Source organism: Sceloporus occidentalis, unplaced genomic scaffold (assembly GCF_023333645.1).
Source record: "Sceloporus occidentalis isolate IW3139 unplaced genomic scaffold, rSceOcc1.0.p SCAF_1, whole genome shotgun sequence".
In the NCBI taxonomy this organism is placed as follows: domain Eukaryota; kingdom Metazoa; phylum Chordata; class Lepidosauria; order Squamata; family Phrynosomatidae; genus Sceloporus; species Sceloporus occidentalis.
This window is the reverse complement of record NW_028316981.1, coordinates 64,479,184-64,492,740: the sequence shown is the minus strand read 5'-3', so window position 1 is coordinate 64,492,740 and position 13,557 is coordinate 64,479,184. Positions and strand designations below refer to the sequence as shown.

The following is a 13,557-nucleotide window of genomic DNA, read 5'->3' as shown; positions in this document are numbered from 1 at the left end:
TTGTTTCTAGTTGTACACTGTTTTAACATATGCTGTGAGCTGCCTTAGGACTCATTTTGGGAGAAAGATGGGGTATAAATTAAATGAATAAACAGATAAATAAATACTTTTGGGATATTAAAACCTCATAGATTTGCCTATTTCATTGATACTTATCTGGAGGTGCCATGGTTCGTGCCTAGGAATTTCTGAATACAGTCAGATAGATTTACCAGTTTTTGAGGAGTTTTGAACAGAATTTGTTTTGACCTGCTGAATTTTAATGCATGTCAGTATTTAAGCAATAGACTTTGTGCTGACCCTAAAGGTAGTAGCCAAGATGTCTCATAATGCCCAAACAGCATAAGCATGCCACTGAAGCCATGATTTTTAGCCAGTTTTGGTGAAATTTTGGGGACAAGATCATGTATAGTTTATTCCAAAGGTCTGTAGAAGCATGAATTGAAACATTTCAAAATGGTGGCCACAGTGGCATCACTAGGATTGGTGTCACCCAGTGCGGTAACTCATGGTGTCATCCTTGTGGGTAAAAAATTACATCCAAATCATGGATTTGCAATATATATTGTTTTCCTTTCCATTCCTCTCCCTGAGCCCTCATTTGCCGTAGGCGTCTCCAATGCATCCCCTCCCCACTTGCAACTGAAGAAGGGACACTCCTGCATTGAATGCACTCCAGATACAGTACCTTCAGCCTCAATTCTGTTCATTTCATCCCTGAGTATATTCATTGATTCCATGGGATTTATCTCCGTGGTACAAAACCCATTGTCAAAATAATCCAGTTGAAGACCGCTTTAGCTGCTTTGGCTTAATGCTAGTAAATGACTAACTCTAAAATAATTTTATAGACAGTGATTTTAGTGTCACCCCTCTAAGGATGTCATCCAATGTGGTTCACACCCTACACAATCCTTAGTGATGCCACAATATTTGATATTTATTTATTTATTTATTGTATTTGAAAGTATATATGGTATACTAGCTTTGTTAATAACTTTGCTACTATGGGTGTTTCAAATACTCAGTGTTTGTGGTTAATACAGCATTCTATGTTGTTCTCCCTCTCTCTCTCTTTTTTTTTTTACAGTTTGAAATACCTTGAAATCATCTTGAGTACTTTTTGTTTAGAAAGGGAAGGATATAGATCATAACCAGAAAATAATTTAATAAAAAGAGTATTTAAAATATACAGGACATGTACAAGTTTTTTTATGGTTCGAGCAACAAGAATAACATATGCTAAAAACTCATACATGAAAAACAAAATCACAACTCATTTCCAGTGTATGAAGGGATATAACCAGTGAGGGAACCCCATTTATTGACTGTTGCTTGTAAGAATTTCTTGCTTCAGAAAACTTTTTTTTTCTGTATTATGTGCTCAGTGAGTTTTTAAAATTTCCCATTTTTCTTGAATTTTGATTAAATGCAACTTAAGATATATTGCCACCTGTTTCTTTAATTTCCTTAGAAATTATCAATGTGCAACTTTTTGAAACTAATTATAGTAGATAACACATGTCAAAATTAACTTTGCTCTTATTCTTGTTCATGTCAAAATTATCATATTTCTTGTTTTGCTTTGCTCAAGTAATGGGCATGTGAATTATCACACAGGGATCCACACTTAGAATCACAGATTTGGAAGGGGCCCCATGGGTCATTGAACCTAACCCCCTGCTCAGTGCAAGCTCCAACTAGAGCGCCCCAGCAGGTAGCTGTCCAGCCTCTTTTTGAAGACCGGGATCCAGAGTCCACTTCCTCTCTTGGCAATTGGTTCCATTGTCAGACTGCTCTCACTGTTAAGATGTTCTTTTTGATGTTCAATCAAAATGTGCCCTCCTTTAACTTCAAACCATTAGACCACCATTAGACCTGGTCTGACCCTTGAGTACAGAGAATGAGTCTTTGTGACAGCTATCTATCTATCTATCTATCTATCTATCTATCTATCTATCTATCTAGTCTGATAATGTCACCCCTCAGTCTTCTCTTTGCCAGGCTGAACATACCCAGCTCCTTCAACCTCTCCTCATGTTTTAGACATGTGTGTCCATCATGCACAATAATTAACATCTGTCTTGCTTTTGAAAATCTAGGCCCAGTTGCATGAAGAATTAATATGGTTTACTCACTGCATATAAATCCTTCTGTTTATGATTTTCTATGTTAAAATGTAACTTCATTTTTTTTACTGTTGCCATGTATTTACAGTGTGTAACATTTTTTCCTCAAATGTCATGAACCTTCCCCCTCACTTTCGTTTGTTTTTCTTCAAGCTTTATCAGTTTTTCTGGGAGCATTGCTTCTTCACTTAAAGACAGAACTATCCAGGAGGCCAAATTTTTAAAGCAAAAGCGCAATTCAAAATCTTCTGCTAAACTTGCTGGTGCTACAAGGTCTACTTTGGGAAAGTTAGCAAGCCATGCAGGGAAGAAAGACTCGTCTGGACGTGAGTACAGAAACGATGGGTAGTATAATCCTGTGAGTGAAAGTTTACTAAATCCAGGTCAGAGTAATAATTTGAGTAGATGGACTGTATCAGTTGTTAAATGTTAAATCAACCTATGTGTGAATCTCATTAGTTTAATAGCTATGTTCTGTTTGGGACTAGCAATTAGTTTTAGGATTATGTCTACACCATTACATGAATAGAGAAATAGCTTGATAAGACAGCTTTGAATTACAAAGATATCATCAGTTTTTCCCTCTATATTATAATTAGATACACTTTTGTGCTTGCCCTGTAATATATTCTCTGTGTTGTATTCGCTGTTGTATATTCTGTGTTGTCTCTCAGCAATTTCTGTTATCTAGCAACATAGTCTGGCCCTGAGGATCCTCTCCTCAAATCTTGCTGGCCCTTTAGAAAATTCAGTGCTGCTACCGATGTGGCCCTCCCTTTAATGGAAGTAAAAGTGGGGAGAATTATAAGGATCATTTTCTAACCTGCCCTCCTGCCTACAGATTGGGAGCAGGCATCTCTTCTTGAAAAGGGGGAACAGGCTCTCCTTGAGGAGCTTAACTCTTTGCCACCTCTGCCTTGTGTATTTTCTGCTTTACGTCCCCTTTTCCCATGCCTCCAAAGATCCATGAATTATGAGAACAGTTTCACACATTGCATCTTAATCCTCAAGTTGCCAATTCCCTTACAACTAAGGCATTTGAAGCTCTTTCTTCCATACATTTTTCATAAGCATTTAATACTTTCTGGGGCACACTTTGCTTGCTTGTGATATTCATGCCTGATGTGGAATGACTGGATTTCTGTCTCATGATATTTTGAATGCTGCTTTACTTTTTTTTCCTGTGTCTCTTTTCAAAACAGTTTTTTTAAAAAAGAAGTAGATAGTAACAATAATTTAAGACTAAATATCCTAAAGGCACAAAATCCTAATCTGATTTTGGAAGCTAAGCAGGGTCAGTCCTAGTTAGGACTTAGATGGGAGATCACCAACAAATACCAGGTGCTGTAGACTATATTTCAGAGGAAGGAACTGGCAAAATCATATCTGAGGATTCCTTACCTAAGAAAATCCTATGAAATTCATGGGATCACTGATTCAACATAAATCAACAGGTGACAGGTACAAAACACACTGCAGAAATAATCCAGTTTGAGACTGCTTTAACTGCCCTGGAATTCTAGGGACTGTAGTTTTGTGAGACATTTAGCCTTCTCTGTCAGAGAGCTCTGAGGCCACAACAAACTGCAATTCCCAGGATTCCTTAGCACTGAGCCAGGTCAGTTAAAGCAGTCTCAAACTGGATTATTTCTGCAGTGTGTTTTGGACCATAGAGTAATAGAATTGGAAGATACTACAATGGCCATCCAGTCCAGACACCTGTCATGCAGGAATATTTGGACAATAATTTGCATTCCTCTGAATCTTAATAAACTCTTCCAGAACACAGCCACATAGCCTGAAAAACCCACAAAAAACTATGTATGCCATTTGTGAAAGCCTTTGACTTCACTTCACCCAGTGGGTTTCCATGGTTGAGTGGGTATTTGAACCCTGGTCACCAGAGTCATAGTCAAATGCTCAAACCTCTGCACTATGCTGGCTGTCTCTTACTGAGTAGGATTACCTAAACTCAAATGTCTTCAGATGTTATATTCTCACTTTTGCCCTGGAAGGAACTGGGCAGATTCAGGGGGGACCTCCCGAATCTCTCTGTAAGTAAGTGCCCACTACAAATCAGGGGCATTTTAATCTGAATGCTCTCTTAGAGAAATCGGGTTTAACATGAAGGTGCCTGGCTGTCAATTAAATTTAGTTCCGCGATCGTCATAGGTGATGTTTGCAGCACTCATTGGGGCATCAGAAATGTGCTTCCCCCCTCCTTTTTTTAAAAAGAGCAAGGCGCCAGAATGCGCAGATTCTGTCAAATTAAAAACCTCCTCTGTGTGTGTGTGTGTGTGTGTGTGTGTGTGTGAGTGAGTGTGTTGTGGATATTTGGGTCAGTGCAGGTTATGATCTTCCCTTGGCCCCATTTTCAACCCCAAAATGCAAGCTAATGCCATCTCTGTATCCTGTATCCCCCCTCCTTTCCACCCCAGAATGCCTCATACACAATTATTATTATTATTATTATTATTATTATTATTATTATTATTTATTAAATTCCTCACCTCGGAATGCCAGAAAAGGATGCCATGCCATGCATTCTTTAGACTACTCCGGAATTCCTTAGAGACAGTAGCAAAAGCATGTATCAATTGCCAATTTGCCAACTTGGAAAGAGAAACATTGTAATATTCAAACTGTAGCATTCATTCGCAAAGGAAAAAAAGTTTTTTGCAAAGTACTCTTTGCAACATTTCCCCTTTGCTGGAAGCGAGGAAATGAAATGGAAAGTGAACAAGCAGCTAGCCACGTTCTATCTATCTATATATCTAATATATATCTACTACCTGAAGCAAAAAAAATAATAATTGCATTTTTTGTCAAAAATAATTTAAAATAACATAAAAAAGGTGGGGGGGGGAGTGCCTGGTGCAAGCTCTGTTTGTGCCCTGCCTGTGACCTGACCTGACCTGACCCCTTCCCTCCTGCTTACATTCTCTTCAGAGGAGGTTTGCCATTGCCTTCCACTGAGGCTGAGAGAGAGTGACCTGTCAGTTCCAACTCAAGTAGACCCATGGAATCAATTGGAAATAAAAGGGGAAATATAGCGCAAGCATTCTGACTGTAGCATCCGCATATAACACTAATAATAATAATAATAATAATAATAATAATAATGGCTCTTAAGTTCCAGGAGCAAGAGGAAATGAAAGGGAAATGTAATGCAGGCATTCTGGTTGTAGTATCCACATATAACACTAATAATAATAATAATAATAATAATAATAATAATAATAATGGCTCTTAAGTTCCAGGAGCAAGAGGAAATGAAAGTAGCACAAGCACACACACATTCTATGTCACCCAAAAAATCATGCGCATAGATTGTCAAAAATAAAAAATAAAAAGAGAGAGAGGCTCCTTCTGCAGCCTGATTTCCCTACATCCCTCCTCCGGCTTGGCCCTGCAGCTCAATTGGCAATCCTCCTCCTCCTCCTCCTCCTCCTTCCTTCCAACCCTCTCCTCCCTCCGAGTGCCCTGGCTCCTTCATCATCCTCCTCCTGCTCCATTATAGAATGCCCTCCATGGCTCCCTTCTTCCCACGGCTCCTTCATCCTCCTCTTCCTCCTCCGTCACTTTCTCCAGTCCCCCCCGCCCTCCCTCTGACAGCCCTTTGCAGCCCCCGTCAGTCACCCTGATTTCCCCTTTTAGCCTCCTGTCACCCTGCCTCCTGTCAGATTCCCCTTTTTGCATCCAGGCTCTTTCCTTCTCCTCCTCCTCCTTCTCTGATGAGGGGAGGGAATGCTCTGCCCTCCGCCCGCCCTCTGACCTAAATCCCTCCCCTGAACTTGACCCAATCATGATCGGGGGCAAGTTCATATTCAGCAGAACCCAGGTTTTTCCAAAAGGAACGGCTTTTAACCCGATTCTGAATGTCCTGGGCTAAGGGGTATTTGCCGTGGAACTTGTGCATGCCTCGAAATGGATTGTGACAGATTCGGAATGAATATGAACTTCATGTGGAAGAATCGATTCCTGATCTGGGGTAAAGTGTAGTCTGAATAGGCCTTAATCTAGTTTATCTGCCATCTTCTCTTCCAGTTCTCCTCCAGTTATCAGAAAGGAAGAAAACAGCACAGAAAAATACTATGTCTGCTCCAGAAAAGAAAAGTGGAACAAGCCACCACAAATCGTCTACTAAAGAAGCTGCTGCTCAAGCAGCACTGGCAAGGAAATTTGGAATAGCATTTTTGCAGCTCAGCCTCATGCCCCTACTCTCAGGTACTTTCCCCCTTTCAGTACTAGGTAAGGGGAGGGGTCAAAACATAACTTGTTTATTTAACATGTTGAAGCAGCTTTGCATTAAAGTGACTATAGGGAGGTGCATTCCTTTTTGCTGTGAGGATTTTAGTTCTAGGATGAAAAGGTGTTGATGGGATTTCTCAGGAGGCTTTCACGTTGTGGATACAACACATTCAATCTGGCAGAAGCAGAAGATCTCTGATCCTACTTCAGAATATACATCAAGTGTTGGGTGGTATTTTGTAGTGACTGGGATACAGCTGATGAACAGCTTGCTGAGGAACTAATGATACTGAATCTGCTGCTGATTGTAAAAGAAAATAAATCTAAAAAAGTTGCTATCCTGAGTAAAAACATTACCAACAACTTACCAGGCCACCAGTCTACACTTGCTAATGTTTAGTCATCAATTTCCTATGGGGGGGGGGGGGGGAGAAAGGGCTGATTGTCTTCCAATTCATAAAAGGTTCACTACTGGTTGTGTTGTTACATAATTCTTTATCAGCCTGGGAGTAAGAAACAAACCAAGGAAGCCTTGGGTGGATGATTCTAACCTTGTGTGCATCTTGCCTGACTCATTGCATGGAAGCACACTTATTGCAGTCTAGAGAAATAAAAACAACAACATATCTTTGCCCCTAGTGAATAGGACCTGAGGAGAAGGTAGATGATTTCATGAGGCAAAGACTGGGTAATATTTTTCTTAAGTTGTGACCAAGCCTGTTTGTGTGTGACATATTCTTTATGTGAAGCTAGGAGTGCTACTCTCAGTACTCTTTAAGATTCAGTCAGTGCCAGCAGTGTATAGATTATGTGCAGAGGTTACATCATGGATACTGAAGGTCTAAACGAGAAAGATGACAGCTTTTGTAGGTAGCTGGCAGTGATGCATTGGTACTAGGATAGTGAGAAGGAGAACTATGGATCTAAATTTCAGAGGACCATTTCTCCGTTTTCTAGTGAACACAATTCTGTCTGGGCTCAAATCAGCCACAGGCATTGTGGTGTTGAGAACTGGCTGGTTCATATAGTGAAATCAGTGTGCAAAACAAAAAGGTGAATGTTAAAGCACTTGATGATGGCAAAGTAATAGAAAGATGGGCCTGTGATTAGGAAACCTATTTCATATTTATTGGAAAAATTAAATGGTGGCTCAGTGTGAAAGATAAGAAGCTCTGTAGTGAACAATGTATATATGAACAACCTATCTAGGGTGCGTTACAGACCGCCCCTTTAGGGCAGCCTGTAGGCACTCCTTTCCCCGCCGAATCAGAGCCTCAGCTGTCAGAACGGCAGCCTCCAAGGCCCCAATCCGCCGCTTTCCAGGCCGTGGGGAAGTGGCAAAAGGCCGCTTCCTCGCGGCCTGGAAAGGGGTGTCCTTGGGGCTTCAAGCCTCAAGGACACCTGAAGGCGGCAGGGAGGAGGAGAAAGGGGCTGCTTGGCCCCTTTCTCCCTTGCGTCGCTGGCACAGCCGTCTAAAGGCTGCGCCAGCAACGCAAATCCTGGAAGGAGCTCCATTTCGGAGCTCCTTCTCGCACCATGGAAAGGGCGCTCTATGCACCCTGGCGCGGCGCCAGTACGTCACAACCACGCCGCCTCATTTGGAGGCGGTGTGGTGGTGATGTAGCAATGACGGCCCCCATGTGGAACGGGCGTCACCATTTTGTACAGACTCAATCCGTACTAGGGTTAGGGGCGTCCGGAAGGGACGCCCCTTTCTAACCCTAATACGGACCCAGTCCGTACTATTACGCCCACCTGTAATGGGTCTAGGACAGAGGATGAAAAAGTGTGCTTGAATGGTTCAGTGTGTCATCCTAAAGCAGATAGAGAAAAGCAGTCTGATTTTTGAAGTTAGTCATTCCAACATTTCTTAATGTTTGTAAATGTGACCTTATTACGTAAGGTATATCTGGCACATAAAATAGGTTGCATTAGATGGCTGGAAAAAATGAAGTGACAGAGGCATGTTTCAATATCTGATTATTATTATTATTATTATTATTTGCTTATAATTATTAAAAGCCTGAAGTTTCACTGCAGATTAAACGGTGCCCATTAAGCTTCCTTCCTAAATGAATCTTTGAAAAGGAGGATTCATATATTCTAATGAAATACACACAATAACTATTTGTAATCTATTTACATTGTGAGCGGCCTTGGATCCCTTTTTGGAAGAAAGGCAGGATATAAATAAATACATGATAAATAAAATCACTACAACCATAAGAAGATGCTTGGCCATTGCTGTGCGTGTGAATTGTCCTAATATGTATAGCAGACTTAATGACAGCAGTAACATTTTATAAGATTGCATGCCAAGAGATTGTCGCTGAAAAGGAAAATACTTTAAAGTACCTGGTGAGGTAAAAAGGACATTCTTCTGTCTGTAGAACATGTTTTGAGAGTTTTGACTCCTGTTAAAAGCTTCATAAGGATCTTTTCCCTGCATGCTACGCTGTTGAAGAGCCTCAGCTCATACAAGTTTTCAGGCCTTGAGCACATTCTTTTTGACATCTTTGCTGAACATAGCACAGACACTTGAAAGGTAAAAAAAGAAAAGAAAACCTCCCGATAAGTTCAGTTCCATTAGAAATGCAAGGGTACACAGTAGCAGCAGAAGCAGCAGCCCCCTGAGACCTCACGCTGCTTTGCTGGTTTAGCTGACAGCTTGCATACAAAATTACCTCTCTGCTGCATCTTTCCTGATGTTTCGCTCTCAATTGAAGCTGAAGCTTTAAGGGCATTGATAAATTAATTGAATGGCTGTCTGGTGCACTCAGAGCGTCTTTCATTTTCTCCTGTACTGTGTAATTTTATTCAGCAAATGCTACTGATATTTAAAGTTACAAGCTTTCTCCCCCAATTGTGTTAAAGCATGCCTGTAAAAAATCCTCTAAGATGAATTCTAAAAATATTCTCCTTTTTTGTGTGGCCACATGTGGAAATAATTCTTTAACACAACAGTTCCTTCCAATTGCCACTTCTTCTGGCAACCCATTTCCATAACAAACATTTCTCCTGCTGATCTTTCGGCTCCCCCTGCTGGTGACCTATGGAATGTCCAAGTCAGATGCCAACTTCAAAAGCCGGCCCTTGACAAACTGAACTGCCTTTTAAATTCTAGTCCCCCTTTCCATTCATTTGATGGATTCAGCACATAGGGGAGTAGTATTTTATGAGAAAGGAAGAGAGAATTTTAAAGATCTGAAGTGGGGTTAGGCAAAGTGTAGCTCCAGGGCCACATGTCCTTGACAAGGAAACAATTATGGCCCTCCAACCTTACACACTCCCCAGACTACCTCCCATTCCCAAAAGGGTGAAACCAAACATTTCCTAAGGGTGTGGGGCAATGCACCTTTTAAATAGGCTGGAGGATCCCTCTATGCCAGGGGTTCCCAACCTGGGGTACCCACACCCCCAGAATGTGCAATACAGAGTTTCAGGGATGCGACAAAGAATGGTTTGTGTCCTTGAGTAACATGTCATTGTTATGCTATGGAGGATGCCCCAAAACCAATATTTTATTTAGGGGAATTTGTAATTAGCTCAAAGAGAGCCTTAACTGGCTGGGGAGCTCATACTCCAGTTGCCCAGCCTTGATCTAAATGAGAAGGAGACACTGGGAAATTACATGGAAGCTTGCATAATGGGGAAATTGTTAATGGAATCATAGCAAATGTGGGGGAAGACTGGATTAAAATTTATGATGACTAAGAAATCTAAGGTATCAGAAGATAAAGCACCTAGAGAAAATACTTATGAGGATGTTAAAATGTAGGACTAGATTGAGTGGCAGATGATAAAACATCAACTGTAATATGAAGTGAGGACAAGTGTGGCTTGTTGCCCTTAGCAAGTGCTTCCTTACAGAAAAGGGAGCTGGGTGGGAGGAAGAGGCTATGCAGTATAAATCTATAAGGCAGGGATCCCAGACTTTGCCATTTACTAGACATGTTAGGGAACAAATGTACATAATTTCCTGAGATCCACTAGTTAGGAAGTAAGGAAATGGCACGCTGGCTCTTGATGGGTGTATCTGCACTACTCAGTTAAAGCACTTTGAGATTACTTTAACTGCCAGCACTCCAACCTATGTACTCTTGAGACTGGAGGTTTCAGGAGGCACTTATAATTCTCTGATAGAGGGATCTACTGCTGTATTCTAATGATTGCGTTACCTAATTCAAATTCCCAACCAAACTACAAATCCCAAGATTCTGTAGGATAACGCCAGGGCCATCGAGTCCAACCCCCTTCTTTAATGCTTTCTGGAATGGTTCCTTCTTTGCAACTGTTTTTGGGTTTACAGTTGGCTGTTTTGTCCTCAGTTTCCTCATTTTTGAGATTCTTGTCATTTGCATAAGTTGCTAAAGTGGCTGAGGATGTTGGTGTGGTCCAGTTGAAAGACAAATGACTGAGCAGTGACACAGAACATCATTCTTTTTAAGCACAGCTGTTTCTACATTATATTATATTAATATTCAGTTCCCTTCCTCCTTCTTCAGGAGAACGCTATGTGGCAAGTCAACTGAAAGAGAAGTCCCTTAAAATTTTGGATGCATACTTAAGCTTATCAGTGGAAAAGGCTCTCATGACAGAGAAACAGAAACAAGAATTAAACCCACTAGTTATCAGGATTAAGTCTGCAAGATGTTTACCAACCACTCCTGTTCCAATTGAAGTGCTGCAGGTAATTCACAATATTCTTCCTCTTGGTTCTACATATCTAAATAACAAGTTACATTCTTGGAGAAAATAGCAAAAAATGCTTTGTGCATTTCTAATTTGCTGAGTTTTGCTATGTAGAATAGTTGTATGCTGTGAAATGGACTTATGGACATATTAGATCTCTCTGTTTACATAATGTACTGGTGAAAAACTAGTTATCTTGCTGAAATAGTCTCTAATATAGACTTCTGTTGTTGTGTACCTTCAAGTAATTTCAGATTTATAATGTCTCTAAGATGTTTCATTGGCAGAATTTGTTCAGAGGCGGCTTACTCTTGCCCTACTCTGAGGCTGAGAGAATGTGATTCGATCAACATCATCCAGTGGATTTTCATGGATGAAACAGGGATTTGAACCCTGGTCTCCACTACGTCACTCTGTCTTCCAATCATACTGTAGCTGTACTTATACTGAGAGAAGGTTTTAGTGTTTTAAAAAATACAAAAAGGAGGGAAGGGGCACTAGTTTGCTAGGATATAACTAGCCAACTGAAGAATTTTAGATCTCTTCTTCCACATGGAAATGCCTGTCTTGTTTTCCATGTGACATTCTCTCCCAGCATTTCAGTAACTTCATTGTATTGCTTGGGGCCTGATCCAAGGGTCTAAGCCTATTCATTTTCCATGTGCTAAGGTCCAGCCAGCTGTAAGGGCATAGGCCTTGGATGCCAAATTAGAATCATAGAAACATAGAGCTGGAAGAAACCACAAGGGACATCCATTCCAATCCCCGGCCCTGAAGGAATATACAAGCAAATCATTCTCGACAGATGACCATCCAGCCTCTGTTTAAAAATCTCTAAAGAAGGAGACTCCACCACTCTCCAAGGCATCATATTCCACTGCCAAACAGCCTTTACCATCAAGAAGTTCTTTCTAATGTTTAGGTGGAATCTCTTTTCCTGTAGCCTTGAATGTGTTGCTCCAAGTCCTAGTCTCTGGAACAACCGAAAATAATATTTTTTCCATCCTCAGTATGACATCCTTTCAGATATTTCAAAATGGGTATTATGTCATCCCTTAACCTTCTCTTCTCCAGGCTAAACATATCCAGCTACCTAAGCCGCTCTTCATAAAGCACGGTTTCCAGATCTTTCACCATTTTGATTGCCTTCCTCTGGACATGCTCCAGCTTGTCTACATCCTTTTTGAATTGTGGTGTCCAGAACTGGACACAATATTCCAGGTGAAGTATGACCAAAGTAGAAAAGAGTGGTATTATTACTTCCCTCATCTAGACATTATGCTAGACAATATTCTAGGTATATTGATGCAGCCTACAATTGCATTGACTTTCTTAGCTGCTGCATCACATTGCTGACTCATGTTCAGCCTGTGGTCCACTTAAGACTGCTAGATCCCTTTCTCATGTACTGGCGTCAAGCTTGGTGTCACCCATCCTATAACTGTGCATTTCATTTTTACTTCCCACTTGTAGTATCTTACATTTCTTCTTTATGGTTTCTGTGAATCACACAAATGGGTTTTCCTGTGCCAAAGCATATACTCAGAACTTTCTATAATTGCCAGGGAAGACTTTTGGCAATAACTCTGCCCACCACACACACAAACACACACACACACACACACACACACACACACACACACACACATGAACTTGAGTCTTCCTGCTCATTTACCTCCATTCATTTTTGTCTGCTGCACTAGCAGCATTGAAGGAACTGTTTGCAAGTGCTTTCACTTCTGATTCCAGTGGTTTTCTCAAAACGTGTTTGACATTTGGATTACTCTTCTTCTTCTTGATTTGGACTTTGGCATAGGGTTTTCATGGAACTGGACATACTTTGGCTTCTTGACTATACTCTGTCTTGCGATTTGGCCTCTGGTGTAGTGGTTACACGTTTTGATGGGGTCTGCTTTGACGACTTTTTTTGGCTTCGATTTGGTTCTTGTGTTTTCCAACTTCAAGTATGGCTTCCCAATCTACTTCTTTTAAAAGATGTGAGGAATGTAGAACTAAGATCCCTGCCAGCCTGTTCAACCTCAATGGTCCATACACAAACATAGGTACCAAGAAGACTACAAACCCAATTAATGGTCCCAACTGGACTTTCATCTAGACCAGAATCGAGGCCAGCATGTTGTCAGAATGAAGACCTCTCCAGGTACTCATCATTACCAGCCAGCCAGACCACTAGTCCTTGAAAGAGGCACAGGCAGCTACTACATCCCTGTGGAACTGGACTTTCATCTCCAACACTATGTGCTTGAGTACCCATGGGATGCACACATCTCTCCATTGAGATTGGTGATGGTGATTCTGCAGTCGGCCCCATTCTCTCAGCCCCAAAGGTCTCCTTTGCGTGTTGTTTGTCTATCCTCACCAGACTGGGTTGCCTTCCAGACTACTCCATAGTGACACTCCTCCAGTTCCACCTTGTCACAAATCCCTGGCTGATAGACCCTTATCACAACTTCCTCAAAGGTGT

General features: G+C 41.1%; 1 protein-coding gene across 1 annotated transcript in view; it reads left to right on the top strand.

Annotated features, from left to right (window-relative positions):
• The window catches only part of CFAP92 (cilia and flagella associated protein 92 (putative)), a 60,150-nt gene that overhangs the window by 22,132 nt on the left and 24,461 nt on the right, over nucleotides 1-13,557 (top strand). The window contains exons 7-9 of the mRNA XM_089523165.1: nucleotides 2,283-2,455; nucleotides 6,177-6,356; nucleotides 10,886-11,070. Of these exons, the coding sequence (XP_089379291.1) occupies nucleotides 2,283-2,455; nucleotides 6,177-6,356; nucleotides 10,886-11,070 (538 nt within the window). The remainder of the gene's footprint in view (nucleotides 1-2,282; nucleotides 2,456-6,176; nucleotides 6,357-10,885; nucleotides 11,071-13,557) is intronic.